The sequence below is a fragment of the Rhodamnia argentea genome, chromosome 5 (assembly GCF_020921035.1).
Source record: "Rhodamnia argentea isolate NSW1041297 chromosome 5, ASM2092103v1, whole genome shotgun sequence".
In the NCBI taxonomy this organism is placed as follows: Eukaryota; Viridiplantae; Streptophyta; class Magnoliopsida; order Myrtales; family Myrtaceae; genus Rhodamnia; species Rhodamnia argentea.
This window is the reverse complement of record NC_063154.1, coordinates 28,691,109-28,709,898: the sequence shown is the minus strand read 5'-3', so window position 1 is coordinate 28,709,898 and position 18,790 is coordinate 28,691,109. Positions and strand designations below refer to the sequence as shown.

Genomic DNA, 18,790 nt, shown 5'->3' with positions numbered 1-18,790 from the left:
TTCGGCCCTGATAAATTCCCACGTTAGTATAATTTTAATTGCACGTTATTCATATATTGCTACGTTAGCATAATATGATCGCATGGCATGGATTGGATACTATGGTAGTATTAATTGATCGGGTAGTCTGGATTAATTTTTGGATTAGTGTGAATTAATCGGGTGATCCCGAATTATTAATTCTCTAACGTGAGTGAATCACGTGGTCCCGAACTATTCGGAGAAAATGTGAGGGTCGTATTCAATCAAGTCGTCAGAGGCCAAAGTGAGCCGTATTCGTCTGATTATGCGAGACCGAGAAAGTATGAAAGTCGTGTTCAATTAAGTCGTCCAAGACTAAAGTGAGTCGTGTTCGACTAATTGTCCGAGACTTGATCCGGTCGTGTTCCTATGTGTCCGAGACCGAGATTTGTGGATCGTATTCCTTTGTGTCCGAGACCCTGGTATATATATAGAGCCGTGTTCCATAAAGGTCCGAGGCTCAATGTTATGAACTTATTTGATGGCAGTGGAGTAACGTGGAATATTTTGGAGTAACGTGGAATATTTCTGGAGTAACGTGGAATATTCTGGAGTAACGTGAAATATTTCTGGAGCAACGTGGAATATTCTGGAGTAGCGTGGAATATTTTCGGAGTAACGTGGAAATTTTTGGAGTAACGTGGATATTTATAGTAAGGCCGGATGCGTTAAACAGGGGTTCCGAGCACGTAGAATATTTTATTGTCGGACTGAGGCGTGGAACGCCGAAACGGGAGTAACGTAGAATATTTGAGAAGTTGTGAGAATTTTCGGAGAAAGAATGGAATTTTCTGGAATTTAATTGTGGAATTTTTGGTAGAAAGGAAAGAGTTGTCGGAAATTATTGTTCGCCTAGGTTGTGTCCGAAGGCACTAGTGACCCGATCTAGGGTTAGAGATTTTCCTACTGAGATTTTATCTCACCCCGTCGTGGGTTCGTTGTTTTTCGGACCCTTTGCCTCAGCCATGAGTGTTCCGCCCCCGAAGTTCGGTATTCCCCGGGACATGGATACACAAGTGACAGAGTATCCTGTCGGGGAGAATCAAGTTTATTATAGGTACGGTACCACAGTTTGGGTAGACACCGGGGAGCTCTACTGGAAGCCCCGGACATACGTGGCATGGACATATCGCCACGGAGACCTGACTGTGGGACCATTAAGTGGTTTCGAAGTTCCCTTTAATGGAGTCAGGGAGTACGATCCTGCGAATGCTGCACCTCCAGGTGGAGAGGTGGTGAATCCCGATGTTGCGCCTGAAGTTTTGGTGCCCGATCCTATAACTACGGTACCTGCAGAAGAAGATGGCGAAGTTGTGGAGCCTTCGGATGCCGAGTAGTCTCTAGAGTTGGATGAGGCCGAGCTGGCAGCCCGATACGGGTTTGTGCTGGGCATCGAGGAAGAGGATTATGATAGTTGGCCTCATAGTTTTTGTAGCGTGTTGTATTTTGGTTGTGTAGCGGATTTCGACCACGTGTCTTTTTGTTATAGGTAGTCACGGGCTTGTACGGTGGCCCCCTGAAGCCCTAGGTTTAACAGTTTGTAACAACTATGTATATATGTACATATGTGTGTTTTTACCATCCCAAGTTATCGTAGTGTTATTGATTTCTATACAGAGATTATTGTTGCTTCCGCAAAATTTTAAGTTTGTTGGCCTTTGGATCCTAGAGAACTGCACACGGTCGTGGCCAAGTGGGATGTCAACGGCTCGTAGGGTTCGGGTCGTGACATCTACTTCCCGTAAATGTTCAAAAGTGAGAGTATCTTGAGGACTGTCTGTCCATATTTTGCTCAAATTTTCCATGTGAGAGAGAAATATCGACTAAAGCTTAGGAAATTGTACCTGCCATATTTGAAAAAATGACACCATAAATTTGATGACATTGAATTATGAACTTACTTTCCTCTCAAAAATCACAACATTCTAGAACTTGTTAGTGAAACAATCAAGGAGGGGTTGTTTGATGCTTTCATTTTAATGGACTCATGACTAAGGCCGAGTATATTGCATTGGAACAAGCATGAAATGAGGCGCGACAAAATAAATTACCTCATGGTCTTTAACACCCGTCAATACTCATTCACAAAAAAGATGCGAGAAAATTTCATTGAATTACGATCCAAAGAACACAATTACGACCTCAAATACCACATGAATACTTTTGCAATTTTCCTAAAAATTTCGTGTGACAAGAAATTTTAAGGCAAGTTTCTAACACTAACAAGGATCTCTGGGAAAATGCAACTAGTCTCCGTGAACAAATAAGACATGTCATGCAAAAATAGATTCTAATACAAAAAAAAAATAAAAATGAAACGATTGTATGAGCTGCTATGAATTGTTCATTTAAAAGCCCGTATGGAATTTTCATTTGGTCATTTATAACAGTCAAAACGAGTGTTGCATGAAAGTTATGACACTCATATTGTTCTTAGGGCCTAAGGAGGTTTAGCTTTGGATGCCGAACTAAAGAAGGGAATTGCTTTTCTCGGTGGATCTCGGCAGACTATCCCGTGAGGCCAAAGAAAAGAGTCCACTCAAACTCCACTGGTATCCATCATGTTTAAGGTAGTCAGCCTATCATATCCTCTGCGGACTGAATATTATTGCTGAGAGAGTCCTACTAGTAATTCCAATAACCAAGAATTGGAAATTACAAATTGTATACCTGCTATCAACCGAAGAACTTTAGCCTTTGAAAATTCCTTAGCCGTGAGTCCGCAGCAATCATACTCAATTTTTTTTTTCGGCTAATATTTATGTAACATTCATGACTATTTTGTTCAATTTCACTCTTCGTTAGGTAAGTTGACAAGGTGTAAGACTGTCCTCTTATGGAACTTCCTCACTCAACGTCAATGCTGGCTTTTAAAATCCGGTCTTATTATTTCAGTTAAGTGATTACTACACTTCAATCTGAATCTACTTGCGTATTGATCACTAGAGAGCATCATTGTTTTAGGAAAAAAAAAAAGTGACGGAAAATCCTATGAGAGCACAGATGAATTGATTTTGGACAAGAAAGTAAATGACGAGAAATTTAAAGGGAGGCAATCGGGACCAGCCATGTAAATCCAGCAAAAAGATAAACTGCAGGGGCCAGCCATGTAAATGCAGAAAAAGATTTAAAAAAAAACGGGAAAATAAAGACAACGATTAAAAAAAAAGAAAAAAATATTGAGTTCTGTAATTAATTGAAGGGATTCTACGAATGAATAGGCTTGTGATATTTATAGCTATCTATAAACAGTTCAAGCTTATATTGTTGTGTCACTGCCTTCTTACAATGGGTTTGGCCCATCGAGAATATCAGGTCTAGCTCATGACGAATTAGTAAACTAGTTACTCGAGATCATGCTTTTAGTCATATTAGTACAGCAATGCTCTGAATCTTCCATCAGATTCTAATATTTAGTAGAGTAATTTAGATAGGGAATTATATAAATTGCCTTGTTTGTCAATGATTTTTTCAAATCTAACTTTAAATCATTAGATTTTCTGTTTCCTTACCAAATGAAGGAAGTCGTAAGATTTTGAATCGTATTGATTTTTCAAATCAATGAACTCTGGTACTCAACTCCAGCTGAAAAATTGAGACTTTTAACACAAGATCGTCTCCATGCTCGCGGCAGGCAGAGCAGAGCACCACAAGCTCGTTCGGATATCTCCTCGTCTTCACTTCACCGGTCGCAACTTGTTTGTTTTCCTGAATGTGTATCTTGTTGAATCCATATGGAGTACTCTGCCCAATGCATATTTTTCAAACAGCCAGTACGAATTTCAGTGATTGCTTCGGAGACTGCATAGAGGTTGTAGGACTACCAGAGGATGCTGGTGACTAGAGCAGAGCATGAAATTATCATCTTAAAGAGATGAGATCTAATCAGTATAAAGAATCACTCCATCACCGAACTTTCCTAGATAACAGAGTTGGTGCAGGACATTCTTTCTTTCCTTTTCTAACCACCTCAAGGGCGAAGGAAATTACTTGAAGTATTATACTAAAATCTCTGTTACTGACCAACTCTGCATATTGGCGTGAGATAAGGATTGCTTATGACCTTCTGTTTTATCGAACCCATGCTGCGGATGAGTTCGATTTATACATTGTCGAACAAAGACGCAAATATGCAAAGAGATTTGAAATTAGGCACACATGTACCCGAAATATGCAATGTGCCCTGTGTAATGTTCGCTGCTCGCCAGAGAGCATCAGGAAATGCATCACCATTCAATTAGCTGCAGCAGAAAGGTTTGCTTTCTTTGATCTGATTAACTAAACAAAACGTAGCAAACCATGAACTTTTTTTTTGTTTAGGCATACCAAAGTTTACGCCTAATTCTTAACATTCCTTCTGAAAAGGGAGACTCTGAGGTCATGACCCGTCCGAACATTTAAGAGTTGCGGCTTGCATGCTTCCATTGATGCGCCCCTCAAGAAAACAGCCTGGGATAGTCTGCAGAGTTGATTTTCGATCAGCAAATGATCTACGAGTAAGAACACCAAAGGTATGATAACTAAAGTAACGTTGACCAGACCAAATTTTGCACATGAGTACTATTATGTCACGATCTTTTCTTACCACATTTTGCTTCAATAGATTATGTGACCGATTGACTACTGAGAAGAAAGGATTCTGCAGCTTGGACTTGTTGGCCGGTTCGAGAGCATAGTTGCCCGCGAACATTGAGAAGTAGAACTACCAGGAGCCACCATGCCGGGGCTCACCTCGCATTTGGAATTTTCCATACGGCCTAAATTAGTCAGGCAGAGAGCATAAGAAAAAGCGATACGAAAGTGTATGCATTGCTTATAGGATAAGATTCACAGACCTTCCGAATCCTGTCACTGAAGATTTGCTCCTTCATCAGTTTGGACAGTCTGTTAGTTGATCGAAATTGCATCAAGAATAACGTCGGAGGTACGGAGACTGAAATCGATAGAATTAATTCACAAAGTGATGTGCAAAGTAGCTAATGAACTTTTCCCAACAAAATGATGGGTTCTGAACACCCCCTCTAGTCGTTATAGACAGTTAGGGCAAAAGAAAAGATTATTCACTCAAACTCAACAGGTCCAATCCATCATGTTTAAGCTAGTCAATCTTTATTTCCTTTGTCGAGTCCAGATTAGTATTTAACTTAAATTCCTGTAACTAAGAATTGAAAGTTAAACATTGGGTACCTACTACAAACTAAACATCTTTAGCCTTTAAAAATTCCTTAGTCGTGAGCCCGGCATTTTTAAGGCGATGGAATATAAGTTTTTGCAGCTAATATTAAGGTAAAATGATTATTTCGTCCTTGATTATTTCCTTAAATGATCGTTCTGTTTATGGATCTTCCACCGTCATTGTCGATGCTGGCTTTTAATATTCATCCTTGATTATTTCCGTAAATGATCAATAGAGTTTAATCTAAATCTACTTGTGTATCGGTCACTAGAGACCAACACCTATTAGAAAATTGAAGCTTGCGGTGTCAGCATATCTCGTTGAGTTGTCATCGAGGAGGACTTGGTTACATCTGATTCAAATCGTTTATGACTTAATCGCACTTTTCCAAATTTTAGAGCTTGATTGTACATTAAGCTATCGCTAAGAATTTTTTACGCAATTTCCTAAAATAAAAAAAAAGAAAAGAAAAGAAGAGAGTGGATATCGAACAATAAGAGAGTTCAAGGAAAAAGAAACCAAATGAGATGCTCAGGGTGGGCTCTAAGTAGTTATGCTGACGTGGCAAATGATAGAGGATTTGCTTATTTGGCACATTAATGGTCAATCAATTAGAAACCGGTTATCATTTTCAAAGTCATTTATGCCTAATTTCATTAAATTATTAGCTAATGCGAACTACCATTTTCTGGGAAGGTCTATTGTCAATGAGAAGGAGGGAAATTGGAAATAGAATCACTTACCTTTGGCTGTGCCTCAGTAACTTCCATATCTCTACGCCACTCGTAGCATCTGCCCTTCCCTTCATCGGTGACTAGACAAGTTTAAAAAGATTCAAAAAAGAAAAAAAAAATAGAAATGGTGCTTTAGACGTCGGGCAATTCGAAAGCAGAGGCAAACGACCAAAATAATAATAATAATAATATTGAGAATATCATTAATTGGATCTCACCAATTTTATGTGCATTTTTTTTATGTTGATAACTTTTGTATGGCTGTATTGAGATCACCATCCCAGTTCTTATCCAATATGTATCCGAACAATCTCCCATATTGTAGTTGTGGCGTGCTCAGCGTACCATTGGAAAAGATCTTCATTTTCGGGCACTCTTCCACTACAATCCTCCGCAAGGATGGAAACCTCAAGATGCAACTTGTGGTGGAGGAGAAGCATTCTAGGCATTGCAGATCTTGGAGTGTCAACGACTTTAGCATCCCAAAAGAAATCATTTTTCCTTCTCCGTTTTCATCGTCCGCCATTACTTCTCTCATTCTTTCACATCCTATTATAGTCATCTTCCTAAGATGCACTAAACTTGCGATCGCGGAAGCTATTGCTAGATGTACCAATCCAGAGGAATTTTTCACCACCAACTCCGTCAAATTATGGAAGGTTGTCATGGCTGGAAATAGTATTTTCAAACTGGGACAATCCCAAACCTCAAATTTGTCAATATTTGGAAGAACTTTTGTGATTAAATAGTCTTCTTTCCAGACTCGCTTTAGGTTGTGTAGCTTGCTCAACTTAAGTTCTTTTAAGTTTTCAAGCACTGGATGTTTTCCCTCATCCCCGAGTCCTCCATCAGGGAATATATCTTCAAAGGAACTACAAAAAACCTCAAGTCTTTTTAAATTGGGAAATATCTGGAGGAGGAAGTCGGAAGGAAAACCTGCCCTTTCATCATGAAAGCATGCCAATGTTAGTGCTTCTCGCTTGCCAATGTCATCAAAAAGATTTTCATTCTGTATCCTCTGAATATCTTTATCGACTAATAAATGTCTCTCTAAGGTGGGAATGTCCTGCAAATTGTAAATATAATGAGAGCAAGTAAGTTCAACAATGTTCGACAAAATAAATCATTGCACTATAAGGCATATTAAGTCGGTTTATTCCCATGGAACGTGGCCTTTTCCTTACAATTCGTTAATCTCTAGAGCCTGCATAAAAGTATCAAGCTTCTAAAGTCGTCATACATATACGAACTGCAACCAAATGCTCGTATAATTAGATAGAAAGGGAAAGAACACCAAAATCCATTTCACCCAGAAAACATCAAAAGAAAGATGGTCATCCTGCCGTTATTTGAAAAGAAATTGCTAAATGTGTGTGCCCGCTTCGCGATTTAGTCGGTAGGAAATTCACATCTAATCCATATAAAAACCTTTAAGGTCGGTGCGGTTAGTTCAAGAACCATCCTGACCAAATTCATCCTTTATGAGGAATGTCTTATCTTGTCGACAAGAATCTGCAGTTCCTTTGAATTTCGGGTGACCGAGATGCGCTGATAGTGCCACTAAAACATTTTGGGTGCCCACGAATGAAAAGTGTGTATGAGAGCACATAAGACATAGTGGGTGAATTAAAGAATAAAAAGAAACAGAGGAAGAGAAGTTTTAATAATACCTTCTGAACTGGAAAGGACAACATATTCATTTTTTCACAATGGGTCACTCGCAATTCCTTCAAGAATGGCCAGTTCAAAGTGAGCAAGTTAGGGCAGAAGCTCTTGAGTTGTGGCATATCATGTAATACCAGAGAAGTCAATACTGGGAAAAGAAATTGAGCAGCAATAGAGTGTTGACTGTCATCTCCACTCGCACTCCAGACTATTTCCTCGAGCCCACAAGACTCCACTCGAAGTTCCTCAAGTTGGCTTAGACTTGTAGCCACCCAATGTGGAAACAAAATTTCAAGGTTCTTACAGTTACGAGCCTTCACTTTCTGCAAGTATTTAAAAGTGAAAGTTCCTTGAGGGCCGCAGGTCCATATTTTGCTTAATTTGTCCATGTGGGAGAGAACTATCGATTTAAGCGTGGGAAATTGTACCTGCCATATTGAGAAAAACGGCGCGATGAAATGATTACACCGACTTATGATCTCAAAGACGAAATTTCCAAACTACCCGAGCTCTCACAAATCATGAGAATTCTACAGCTTGTTAGTTACACATAGAGGGAGGGTCGTAGATGCTTTCTATTTACAAATAACAGAAAAAACAATAATTAGGCAAAAGAATCTGTAAGAAAAAAGGCCCCAAAAAAGGGAAAAAGTGTAGTGACTCGATCAGCTGGTACGTGTTAATTGCCTTTTGAAGCAATGATGCGTATCACAACAAACTCCGTAAAGAAATTAGCTTGTTCATTAATTCAATGAAAACAAATTTGAAAATTGCTTTCGGTTCCGCAAGACGGCAACCTCTCTTAAATTCTATCGAATGAATTTTGCAATTCTTTGAAATTTAGAAATGTATCTTGTTTCAATTTATAGTCAATAGTACATGGAACATTGACTTTTAATTGGCTTACCCGAAATTTATTACTGGCAACGCTTTCTCCGTCCAAATTTTTGAAAGTTCCTATGACAACTTCTCGGACTCTCCAATTCGCCGATCACACATAAATGCACTGTTTAACTTCAGTGTGCGCACATATACAAATATATATATCCCCTATTTTCGATAATGCAACAAAGTATATGGTAAGAATTCTTGGATTTATTTGCTTCAAGTTGAAGATGTTTCAGTTGACCTTCTTGGAGAAAACTAATTCTTCATTTGTGATTCATTGATTTATAATTGGTAACCAATTACTGAAGTCGGTATACAATTATGAAGTTTTAGTTGGTGCTGTCACACTTTCTTGTTTTTTTTTTTTTTTTTGGGGTGGGGGGCAAAACTTGGTGTTGACACTTAACTACAATATCTTAAAGCCTGCAATACGTAACCAACTTCTTATCCTTGACTGTGCCATGTGTCGAGGATTTTGGAGTTTTATTTGGGTGTGTGGAGGCAAAACGAAAACGAAAACAAAGTGGATGTTGCATTTGCACTGGAACTGAAATTGTTTGTTTCATGTGACGAGTGCAACGCGCGCCATTCTATTTCCAAATTCCACTTACCAGTTCCATCCACACTTCGATTTGACAAGATAATTAATCAAAACACCAAAAGCATTGGGTTAAGAAAAAGAAGGCTAACCTGTGGAGTGAAGAGGGAAGGGGTATCCTGATCAATCTGCATCCAAGAATGCCATGTCAAACTTCTCATCTTGGGACAGTGGGCAATGGTCAACACTATTAGGCGAGGACAATCCAGCATATGACTCTTTCCCGAGAGGAAACTCGTCAAATTGGGCAAGCATTCCAGCGTCATCGTATAGAGCATCGGGAATGTGATCTTCTCAACCACGCTTATGTGCCCTTCTTCCTCTGCGATCACTTCTTCCATTTCACCACACTCCTTTATTTCAATGCCGTGTAGATTTGCAAGGCATCGAGCCATCGATGGAGTGAAAGCATATCTCAAGTTGCTGCAATTATAAAGGGTCAGAGAAAATAGAGAACTGAAGCGCATCGTTCCTTGAAGATCTTTGTTCCATAGTTGCCTCAACTTCGGTAGATTGACCAAGCCCAAATTTCGTAGCTGAGGTAGCACCCGAGTGATTTCCATAGGCTCAAGCCCTTCAAGATCGAATATTTCTTCCAAAGACTCGCAATTGCACACTTGCAACCTTGTCATTTTCTCTAAAACAAGCATCAATTTGGATGGAATAGCGTTAATAAATGATGGACAATTATCCACTGCCAATCTTTCTAATTGCCAAGATGACTTGATGGGATTGAGTTCACTATGCCACTTTCCAATCAACTCAGGGAACTCAGATAGCCACATAAACTTTACTCTAGCAATCGTAGCCTGTTAGAAATGCATCATTAAAGGTAAACTTATAGTTAGCAAAAAGTAATTACTCTATAGGTTATTAAGACTATCCAATTGCACAAAATTTGATAATTGATGCATACCATTTCTTCAAACATATTTTGGATAGTGGTGTTGAGGTTTTCCTTCCAAAACCACACTTCATGTTGAGGCTTTGGATCTGCTTGTGTTTCTACTTGTATTCGCTCCAGCTTTGGCGCAACTATTGGTCCTTTAGAGAAGGACTGCATGTTGGGACATCCACTCACTATGACATCTTCCAAGAGAGGGAACACCAAAGTGTATTCACTTGAGCTAAAACAACTCAACCTCGTCAACCCATCAAGTTGTATGTGCTTCAACTGATTGAAAGTCACTGCATACCCCTCCTTACCCCCATCGTCACTAATAACTTCTTTCAACATTTTACAATTTCTTATCCTCAACTCTATGAGTTCCGTCAAGTTTTTAGCCATGGTCGGTGTGAACATACTTGATAGACCATCACAATGTGACACATCTAGAGTCTTCAGGTGTTGAAAGTATCTCGACGAGGGTAATAGCTCATGACTTGGGTCTTCTATGGCTTCCACATTTCTGCTCAGCTTCTCTAGATGAGATTCGCATAGAACGAGCTTTTCCAAGTTGGTTAAACTCTGAATAAAAAGACACATGGATATTGCATATTCCTCCGAGAGATGACAAAGCTCAAGAACCCTAAGCGTTCGGAAGAATTCTTCACAATAAAAATCCCCATGCCATATCTCCATATGTCCAGATAAATCCAATCTTAGCTCTTGTAGATTTGGGAAGGCACCCTGAGAAGATAGTCAAATCAGAGTTTGAAGTCAGCTTAGTTAAATGAGTACTCATGTGTCATGGTATAAGTCCTGCACATCGTGCATAATATCTACATTTTTTAATATGTTGAGTCGGTGATTCAACAAAAGAAAATGTGCCCTCATGCAATAGACACTATCGTTGATTTTTTATATTTTACTTGTATCCGTATTTGAACTTAATCAGATGTGTACATTCTCGTTTCTATAAGAAACATCTGTTGTGAAAATAACATCTCGATCAATTATAATCACAATTCCAATAACTTCAGATATCAATGCAAACAAAAATGTCACGTCTTTCCCTTTTTAGCATTACATCAGTTAAGAGACTAATAGGGCTCAAATTAGAAAACACTCTTGCGCCTGGTAAGATCAAACCGCATGCCACGTGTTTTCAATCTTTATGGTACTTAAGAGACTAAACTATCAGAATTAGCCAAAACCATTTTTTTAAGGGGGATAATGGCTATACATTCTGTCAATACTTGAAGAACGTATGATGTTTCCATGTTATACTATTTCTGTGGATTCAAAGAGGGTCATATAGTTTACATCTCCATATGTGGAATTACTTGTATGATATGCTTGGCTGTGACCATAATCTTCAATTCAAATATTCACAATCGAAGCAAAACAAATAATCCTAAGTCGTACCTTTTCCAACAAGAAGAGAGGCTGTTTCTGTAGTGGCGTCTCATTCTCAATTTGGGAAGCGAGTATCTCCACTTTGTTACAGCCATGCACCTCCAAAGTCTTCAATGCTGGCCAACCTAAAGCATGTGTTCCCGTGTAGATGCACTTCAACTCTGTCAGATGCTTGAGCTTGAGGGAGTTTAACTTTGGGAAGACAACCCCAAGAACTGGTCCTTCCATCCCGATGAGTTCTGTAATGCCACATGCATTGATCTCCAACTCCTCAAGTTGGATAAGATCTGTCGCTACTGAGGCTGGAAATAGAGAGGTGAGGCTCTTGCAATTGGAAACAGTAACAGAATGGAGACACTGGAATTTGACTTGATGGTGGAGTTCCTTATCCCATACACACTTCAACTGTGGCAATTCATATAACATCAGCCTTTTTAATTGAGAACGAACACCAGGATTCCCATCTAGAGGATTCAGTGACTGAAGTTCAAAAACAACTTCAAGCGAACCACAATAAGATACACGCAAACGTTCCAGGCTCCAAAGCCGTCCAACAATGCAAGAAGGAACAATGTTCACTAGCTTATTGCATGCCCGCACATCAAGTGATTTTACATTGTGGAAAGAATCCGCAGCAGCTTGATTGTCCCATATCATTTCGATATTATCCATGTTCCAGATCTCTAATGTCTCCAAGCGAGGAAACGCAACCTATGATATTCACTCACAAAATTGGTGATCCATTTAAATTACAAATTCATGAACTTCCAAGATGTTAATATAAATGAGTTGCCAAGGGGAGAGGGGGAATTATTAAGTTGCATAAAAGGAAAGAAAAAAGAGAAAAAAAATTAAGCACATGGAGAAGTCAAACCAAATGTAATAAAACAAACGCTATTAATGTGAGCTAAGCATATTCTTTTTACAATGGGCAAGATGGTAATTTGGCTATGCCCATATTTTGTATTGGAGACACACCACACGAAAATGAAAAGAGAGGCTTTTCTGTATATGTTTTGACATATAAATGCAGTAAGAAATATTTGAAAACAAAAAGGACGATATTCCTCAACCTTGGCATATACTTGAATCAAATTATCAAAGATAGTCATAAATCCCTCATCATAGGTGGTTAAAAATATCTAAGAAAATCGACGTATTAATCCAATTTTACAGCCTATTTGGCTGCATAACAATGTTATTTGTCAACGTTAATTCAGAGTGAACCCACTTATTCATGCTTGCAGTGCCAAGCCAGCCGTACATGCAAAATCGCCGAGACAATTACATTCTTTGTCAAAATCGGAAAACCGTTCATCTAGCACGATTTATCAGTTATTTAGATTAACAACAATACTTAATTTACGATATTTTCTTTTTGATGTTGCTAACTGATAACGGACGCAGATCATTAATTAACTGATTATTCTTTCTCTCATTACTGGGTAATTAGCAGCATCCTCATGCATTGTGCGGACGTGGATTTTTTGTTTTCTGAAATATAGGTATTTGTACTTTAGTATAAATGATTAGAATCGTATGAATCTCTCTCTCTTTTTTTTTTTTTTAAATTAAAAAGAGGTTAAATTCTTAGTTACTGTTATGTAAAACGTAGAGACTCGATAATAGTATAAAATCCACATTGTCGTAGTTAGGGGACATTGTACACATAACTGATAATATTATGCTAATGTTGAGTATGGGGCCCAAAAATAGTTTTCCTTGCAAGGAGGATGATCAACATCTTGTAATTGAAAGTCTACAGTGATATTCATTAAGGACTTTTCGGGGAGCACTTCATAACAATATAATTATATAAGTTTTTCAATGACATTCTCATTCGATGACGACCCGACAACAGTATAACGTTCAGAAAATTGGCCATACTGTTTGTCACAACAATAGTTGGCCAGAAAATTTTGAATGTTTGGTCAAAGTGCATAACTTATAAAGAAATGAAATTTATTACCTGGGTTATTAAAAATTGTAGTTTAAGTTACAAAATCCATTACTATTTAGTTACAATGACTGAATTCAACCCCGTAATTTGAGAATTAACAACCGAACTCCTTGAAGATTAGATATCCGACTTTTATATCTGTAGTGATTTTCTTTAAATTCTCTCAATTCAACTTAGAAGGCAATTTGGATTGTAACTTTACTTTGACTTATCCAGAATGCAATCAATTTTAACCAAACTTAACTTCGTAAGTCATTTAGTAAGTTTTTGCTCTTGTTATGCTTTGCCTGCTGTATAACTATTTATTTGCTTAGCGTAATTAGTAATTACGTGGGCCTGACAATGATTTTTACGCCTATATATTTCTTCGTAATTTTTTTTCAATAGTTCGTGTGATTGATCCAACTCTTGCTTTCTCGGGATTGGCGTGAATTGAAACTTGCTAATTGTTTGTAGTGGCATATGGGAACTTGCAATGCTCAGCATGCAAACTTCCGCAATACAATTAGCACATACAAGTGATGCCAAGTATTTTACTCCGACAGTTCTTGTCATATTTAATATTTTGACCTAACTAGAATTACGTACCTCATGATTGAAGAGGGCAGTGGCGCGTGATTTAACGTGATCCCGATACCTAGCTTCTCGTGAACCTGCCATCAATTTTTTATACGATGGAAAGAATGTCATTATTTGTATTTCAAAAGATGCCAAGAAGATCTTCATAGATGAAAATAACAAATCAATCTTACACTTTTTGCGAGAGAAGCACGTCAAACTTTCCAAAGCTAATCGCAAATAAGTCAACATCGGGAATGCTAGAATTCCTGATGTTTCCGTTTCCAACCCTTCTTCCTCCATAATGATCGCCTCCATCTTCTTGCAATACATCACTTCTAGTTCTTTCAATTGTGCTAGAGGTTTTACCATTGATGCCAAAAACAGAAACCTGAGGCTGTCACAGTCAATCACCTTTAGCTTTGTTAAACGATGGAATCTCACTAGTCCGCAAGGATTCTTGTTCCATAGGCACCTCAAGCTCGGCAAGTCCCATAACTCCAAGGTGGTTAGCTCGGAGGGAGTCTCAACATTTCCGCTGGCGCTTGGTCCATCAAGGTCAAAAACTTCTTGCACCGAAACGCAATTTTTGATAGTTAAAGAGTGCAGCTTATGTGAATTTACCAGCGACCTGAAGTTGAAAACCTTCGAGAGAGATTTGCACCCCAACAGCTCAAGAGATTGAAGATTGCTCAGTTCCACTGCAGATTCTTCGCTCCATAGAGTTTCCAGATTGGGAAGTCCATACATAGTCAAGGTCTGCAAGGATGGGATTGAAACCTGGCGGACAAACCCATCAACGATAACATTAGGAAAGACAAGCTGGATTTTATACGTGCAATTAGCAGGTTATGTCAAGTTGCGCGAAACCCCCATCTGTGCAACAAATTTAACTTCTCTGTGGTTCGTTCATTGGACTATTAGAAAATGCAAAACAAGATAACTGGTTCTAAGATTAAAGGAAACTAATTATAATCAACGAAAAGATGTAAAACAAAAGATATATGACTATTGTTATCATCGCCATCGTCCTTGTAATCTTTTCATTGCTATTTTTTTTTTTCATCATGTGTTCTTTTCCTAGCATCAAAAGGAGGTAATGATCTAACAAAAATTAATGCTGACATGTAATAGAAACGTTAAGAAGAACAACAATAACAGTTTTGTGAAAGACTGCTTATGAGACATTGTTTAGTACACTTTATTCTGAATATTTCAATTTTCAAGGTACATATTGCGTATGACATGAAGATAATCAATGTATTAGAAGCTACAGAGTTTCCTTAATTAGTTTCTCAACAACTGCTCCCAGGGCCCTGAGGCACTCTTTAACAGAATTCTAATATTAATTGTATTAATAACAATAGTAACAATGCCTTTACTCAACTTTGCTATATTCATTTAGCAAATTTTACTAATTTAATCTGCGGGGAAAAAGAGTAATTTGAATTTTAAAAAAAATATCTCAGGTTGGCGTGCTTATCTTTCATATAATAACAAAGTTTTAGCTAACTGAATCTAGCGGAATCCATTTAACAAATCTATGAAATTGCTTTATCATTGAATACTTTATTGCCAAAATTCCTTTCAGTTTTGCTTCATGAACCCTATTAACATAAGTATACTTGCAGGATGTAAGTAAAAAGTAACTCATGACCCATCCCAAACTAAGTTTATGTGGAATTCACACAATCAATTGGATTTCTACAAAATGAAGAGAAACAGAAGATTGGTTTATCTAATGGACAACGAAGGCACCAATGGATAAGGTAAATTGGAACCAAATGAACTGAAAATAACAATATGAATATGCATTATGATCTATGTTACATCTAATTGGCAATTAATAAATACTATTTTCTTTTGATAGAAAGTTACCTGTTGCCCGTTGAAAAATACAGCTTGAGTGGCAGCTTGGGTTTCTGATGAACTACTCAAAGGAGCACTCCCGGCGGATAAAAAGTTTTTCATACTTGGCAAGTCACGCAACTCCAATGCACGCAAATTACGCAACTCAACTTTGCCACCTTCATCAGCTTCTCCAATCTCCCGCATCAAGTCGCACTCGATAACTCCGATCTCTTCAAGCTGTGGAAGTTCTCTCAGTAATGAACAAGGAAACAAAACTTCCATTTTGAAACAAAGCTTGACTCGTACTTTTTTCAATGTACGGAAGGACGTGGACAAGACATGGCTGTGGCATATCTTCTCCATGTTGATCAGATCTTCGAGAACTAATGACTCCAACCTCTTAAAAGCAGTGGAGGAAGGGCATTGGAGGATGTAATGGACGGAGGGACCATTCTCGACATGTAGATGCTTCAATTTTGGAAAACTTTCTAGGGATAACTCGCAAATACTTTGAGGTTTGTTCAATCCATCCAAATACAGATCATCAGTTTTGTCCAAGATAGTTCGTACACATCCTTTGTGGAGAATATCATTCGCTGGATTCAACTTGAGCTTCAATGCTGTTGATGTTTTGTACTCGCTTGACGAGTGCCATGTCTTGCCTATCTGGATTCTGTATTTGGTTAATTTTTCTAGGTTTAAATCCTTGGGCAGGACATTCGGATCAGGAATTGATACGTGTAGAGAGTAGAGATTCTTCATGTTATTCAACTCAATAAGGCAGGCATTACTTGGTGGAGTTTGCTCCATGGCATTCCATTGATCAAAGCTATTCTCCACATATAACTCCTCCAATTTGATCAAGCTTCCTAGCACACCTGGTTTGATTACCTGAAGCCTCGAGCAATGGTTCAAGTCTAATAGCCTTAGCTCTACCAATTGCCCGATTTCTTTCGGCAATAGAGGAATTTCGGAGTTCGCAAAGCTGAGAATTTGTAGCCCTTTTAGGTTGCCAAGACTGGCTACATCATCTACCGAACAGTCATCCAAACATAAGGTGTGTAAGTTCTCCAAGAGTTGAAACGACAATGGCGAATGAATGAGATGTATCCCCGTGAGATTTAGGACCGCGAGTTTCCTCATAGAATTGAAATATGAATCCGGAACATCAAGAGGTTTATTGTTCCTGAACAACAAAAACATCTGCATTTCGGGGCAATCTATTTCTTCAGGAAGCTCCTCCATGTCAACGTAGGGAAAGCATGTTGCCCTACAACTTTTGAGCTCGTCCTTTGACCACTCTGTTATCAACCTATCTTTCTCTTTCAACACAAGAAAAGGGTTATCTCTGGAAGCAACCGAGGCAACAAACTCACGAACCAAGTCATGTATTTTGAAACCATGAACATCTCTATCCTCTAACAAGAGGGAGGAGTCTTGAAGAGTGCGGATGGATGATGCCAAACTTTCTCTAGCTTCTTCCATGCTCTTGTCTTCTCGAAATAACCCCAAACCCACGCCATACCTCACCAAGTTTTCAAGAGATGGCTTAGAGACGCCACACACAACACAGAGCCGTAACAGTGACTTCACATCCTCGCCTTTTAAATGGTCGTAACTCAATTGCAACATCTTATTTACTTTCTCACCAATCCCCTCGTTTTTAGACAGCTTGAGTTGTTTTAAAACATTCTTCCATCCGGATAAATTAGCGTGTTTAAGAAGTTTGGCCATTTGGACAATTAGGAAAGGCAAACCTGCACATTTATGGAGTGCTTCCTCCACCAAGGGTTTGAACTCTTCATCGCGAACTTTGTCTCCGACATAACTCTCAAACAATCTTCTTGCCTCTTCCTCCTGCAGCTCCCCAAGAAGTAAGGGGTCGTCGCAGCCCATTTCCGCTTGCAAGACATCTCGATATCTCGACGTCAACAGCAACTTGCATCCTATGACTTTGTTATCATGACCGCAAGGAATGCCGACTGATTTCAAGTCCAGCGGCTCCCACAAGTTGTCCAGTATTATGAGCACCTTCTTCTTCTTCTTCTGCCTCTCCTCATCATTTTCTTGTTTCGTCCTCTCCTCATCTTCCAACCTCTCGTGCAGAAGCTTCGCTCGCAAGCTGACATTCTCTTCCTTCTTTATGTCACTAAGGCCCAACCCGTGCGCGATCTCTCCTTGAATCCTCGTGATGTCTGGATTTTCCGACACGTCGGCCTTAGCGACCAGATCGAAAGACCTCTCTTCCCTTATTCTTCTTTCAACCTCTTCCAAAAGGGTGGACTTGCCGATCCCGCCCATCCCATAAACCCCAACCACACTGTTGCGGTTATCAGCAAGAGCGGCCATGATTTTACGTTTGATCGAAGCTCTGGATTCAAAGACGCCATCGTCCTTGGCAGAAGGAGCGGAGACCACAGTGACATTCCCCGGAGCAGGATCAATGGAGGAGATGTCCCTGAATTCACTGCATTCTCGAGCGAGTCGCTGAAGGAGCTCGATCTTATCCTTGGCCTTTCTGCTGAACTGATAGCGACAATTGGGGTCGGGAAGAGTCCCGTAGCAGCAACTCTTACTCGCTTTTTCGAACTCTTCCAACAGCTCTCTCGCCTCCTTCAAGGCCTTCTCTGCACTCTCGTGCCAATCGGTGACTAGACTGTAGACCGTCCGAATATTGTTTCTGGCCACTTCGACGGCATTGTGGATCCTCTCAGCCTCGTACGTCAGCTTCCCGACTTCCTTCTGAAGATCCTGGGCGTAGCTCTTGGAGGAGATCACGTATCCAAATTGGCGCTTGACAGGAACAACTACCCACTTCAAGACATCCCATGCAAAAGATGCAGCAGGAATGGCAGGATCGATCGACATTTTGCTTTGATTTTTTCTTATCGAGAAAGAAAGAGCGATAAAACGGGGAGACAGTGAAGAAGAATAAGAAGGATGGTTTGGCCGAGGAGAAGAAAGAGCGAAACAGAGCAAGAATGATTGAGAGAAGAAGAGGGGAATAAGATTTGAGCGCAGAAATGGATGACGAATCAAC

The 18,790-nt window shown here is 39.3% G+C and overlaps 1 protein-coding gene across 1 annotated transcript; it reads right to left on the bottom strand.

The window, feature by feature from the left end:
* Positions 1-2,068: 2,068 nt before the first annotated feature.
* On the bottom strand, positions 2,069-18,618 carry LOC115727725. The gene is made up of 10 exons (XM_048279755.1): positions 17,990-18,618; positions 15,778-17,899; positions 14,094-14,679; positions 13,930-13,994; positions 11,391-12,092; positions 9,999-10,712; positions 9,175-9,891; positions 7,611-8,024; positions 3,298-3,300; positions 2,069-2,080 (listed from the first exon to the last, which is right to left on the bottom strand). Exons 1-10 carry the CDS (start codon positions 18,616-18,618, stop codon positions 2,069-2,071), a joined length of 5,964 nt encoding a protein of 1,987 aa, XP_048135712.1.
* Positions 18,619-18,790: the final 172 nt, after the last annotated feature.

Excerpts from the sequence above, each read along its gene's own strand:
- LOC115727725 (XM_048279755.1), bottom strand. The coding sequence starts at position 18,618 with ATGTCGATCGATCCTGCCATTCCTGCTGCATCTTTTGCATGGGATGTC. Across the intron at positions 14,680-15,777 it reads TATTTTTCAACGGGCAACAG|GTTTCAATCCCATCCTTGCA; the intron begins GTAACTTTCTAT and ends TTTGTCCGCCAG. Across the intron at positions 8,025-9,174 it reads CTTCCCTCTTCACTCCACAG|GTACAATTTCCCACGCTTAA; the intron begins GTTAGCCTTCTT and ends TCAATATGGCAG.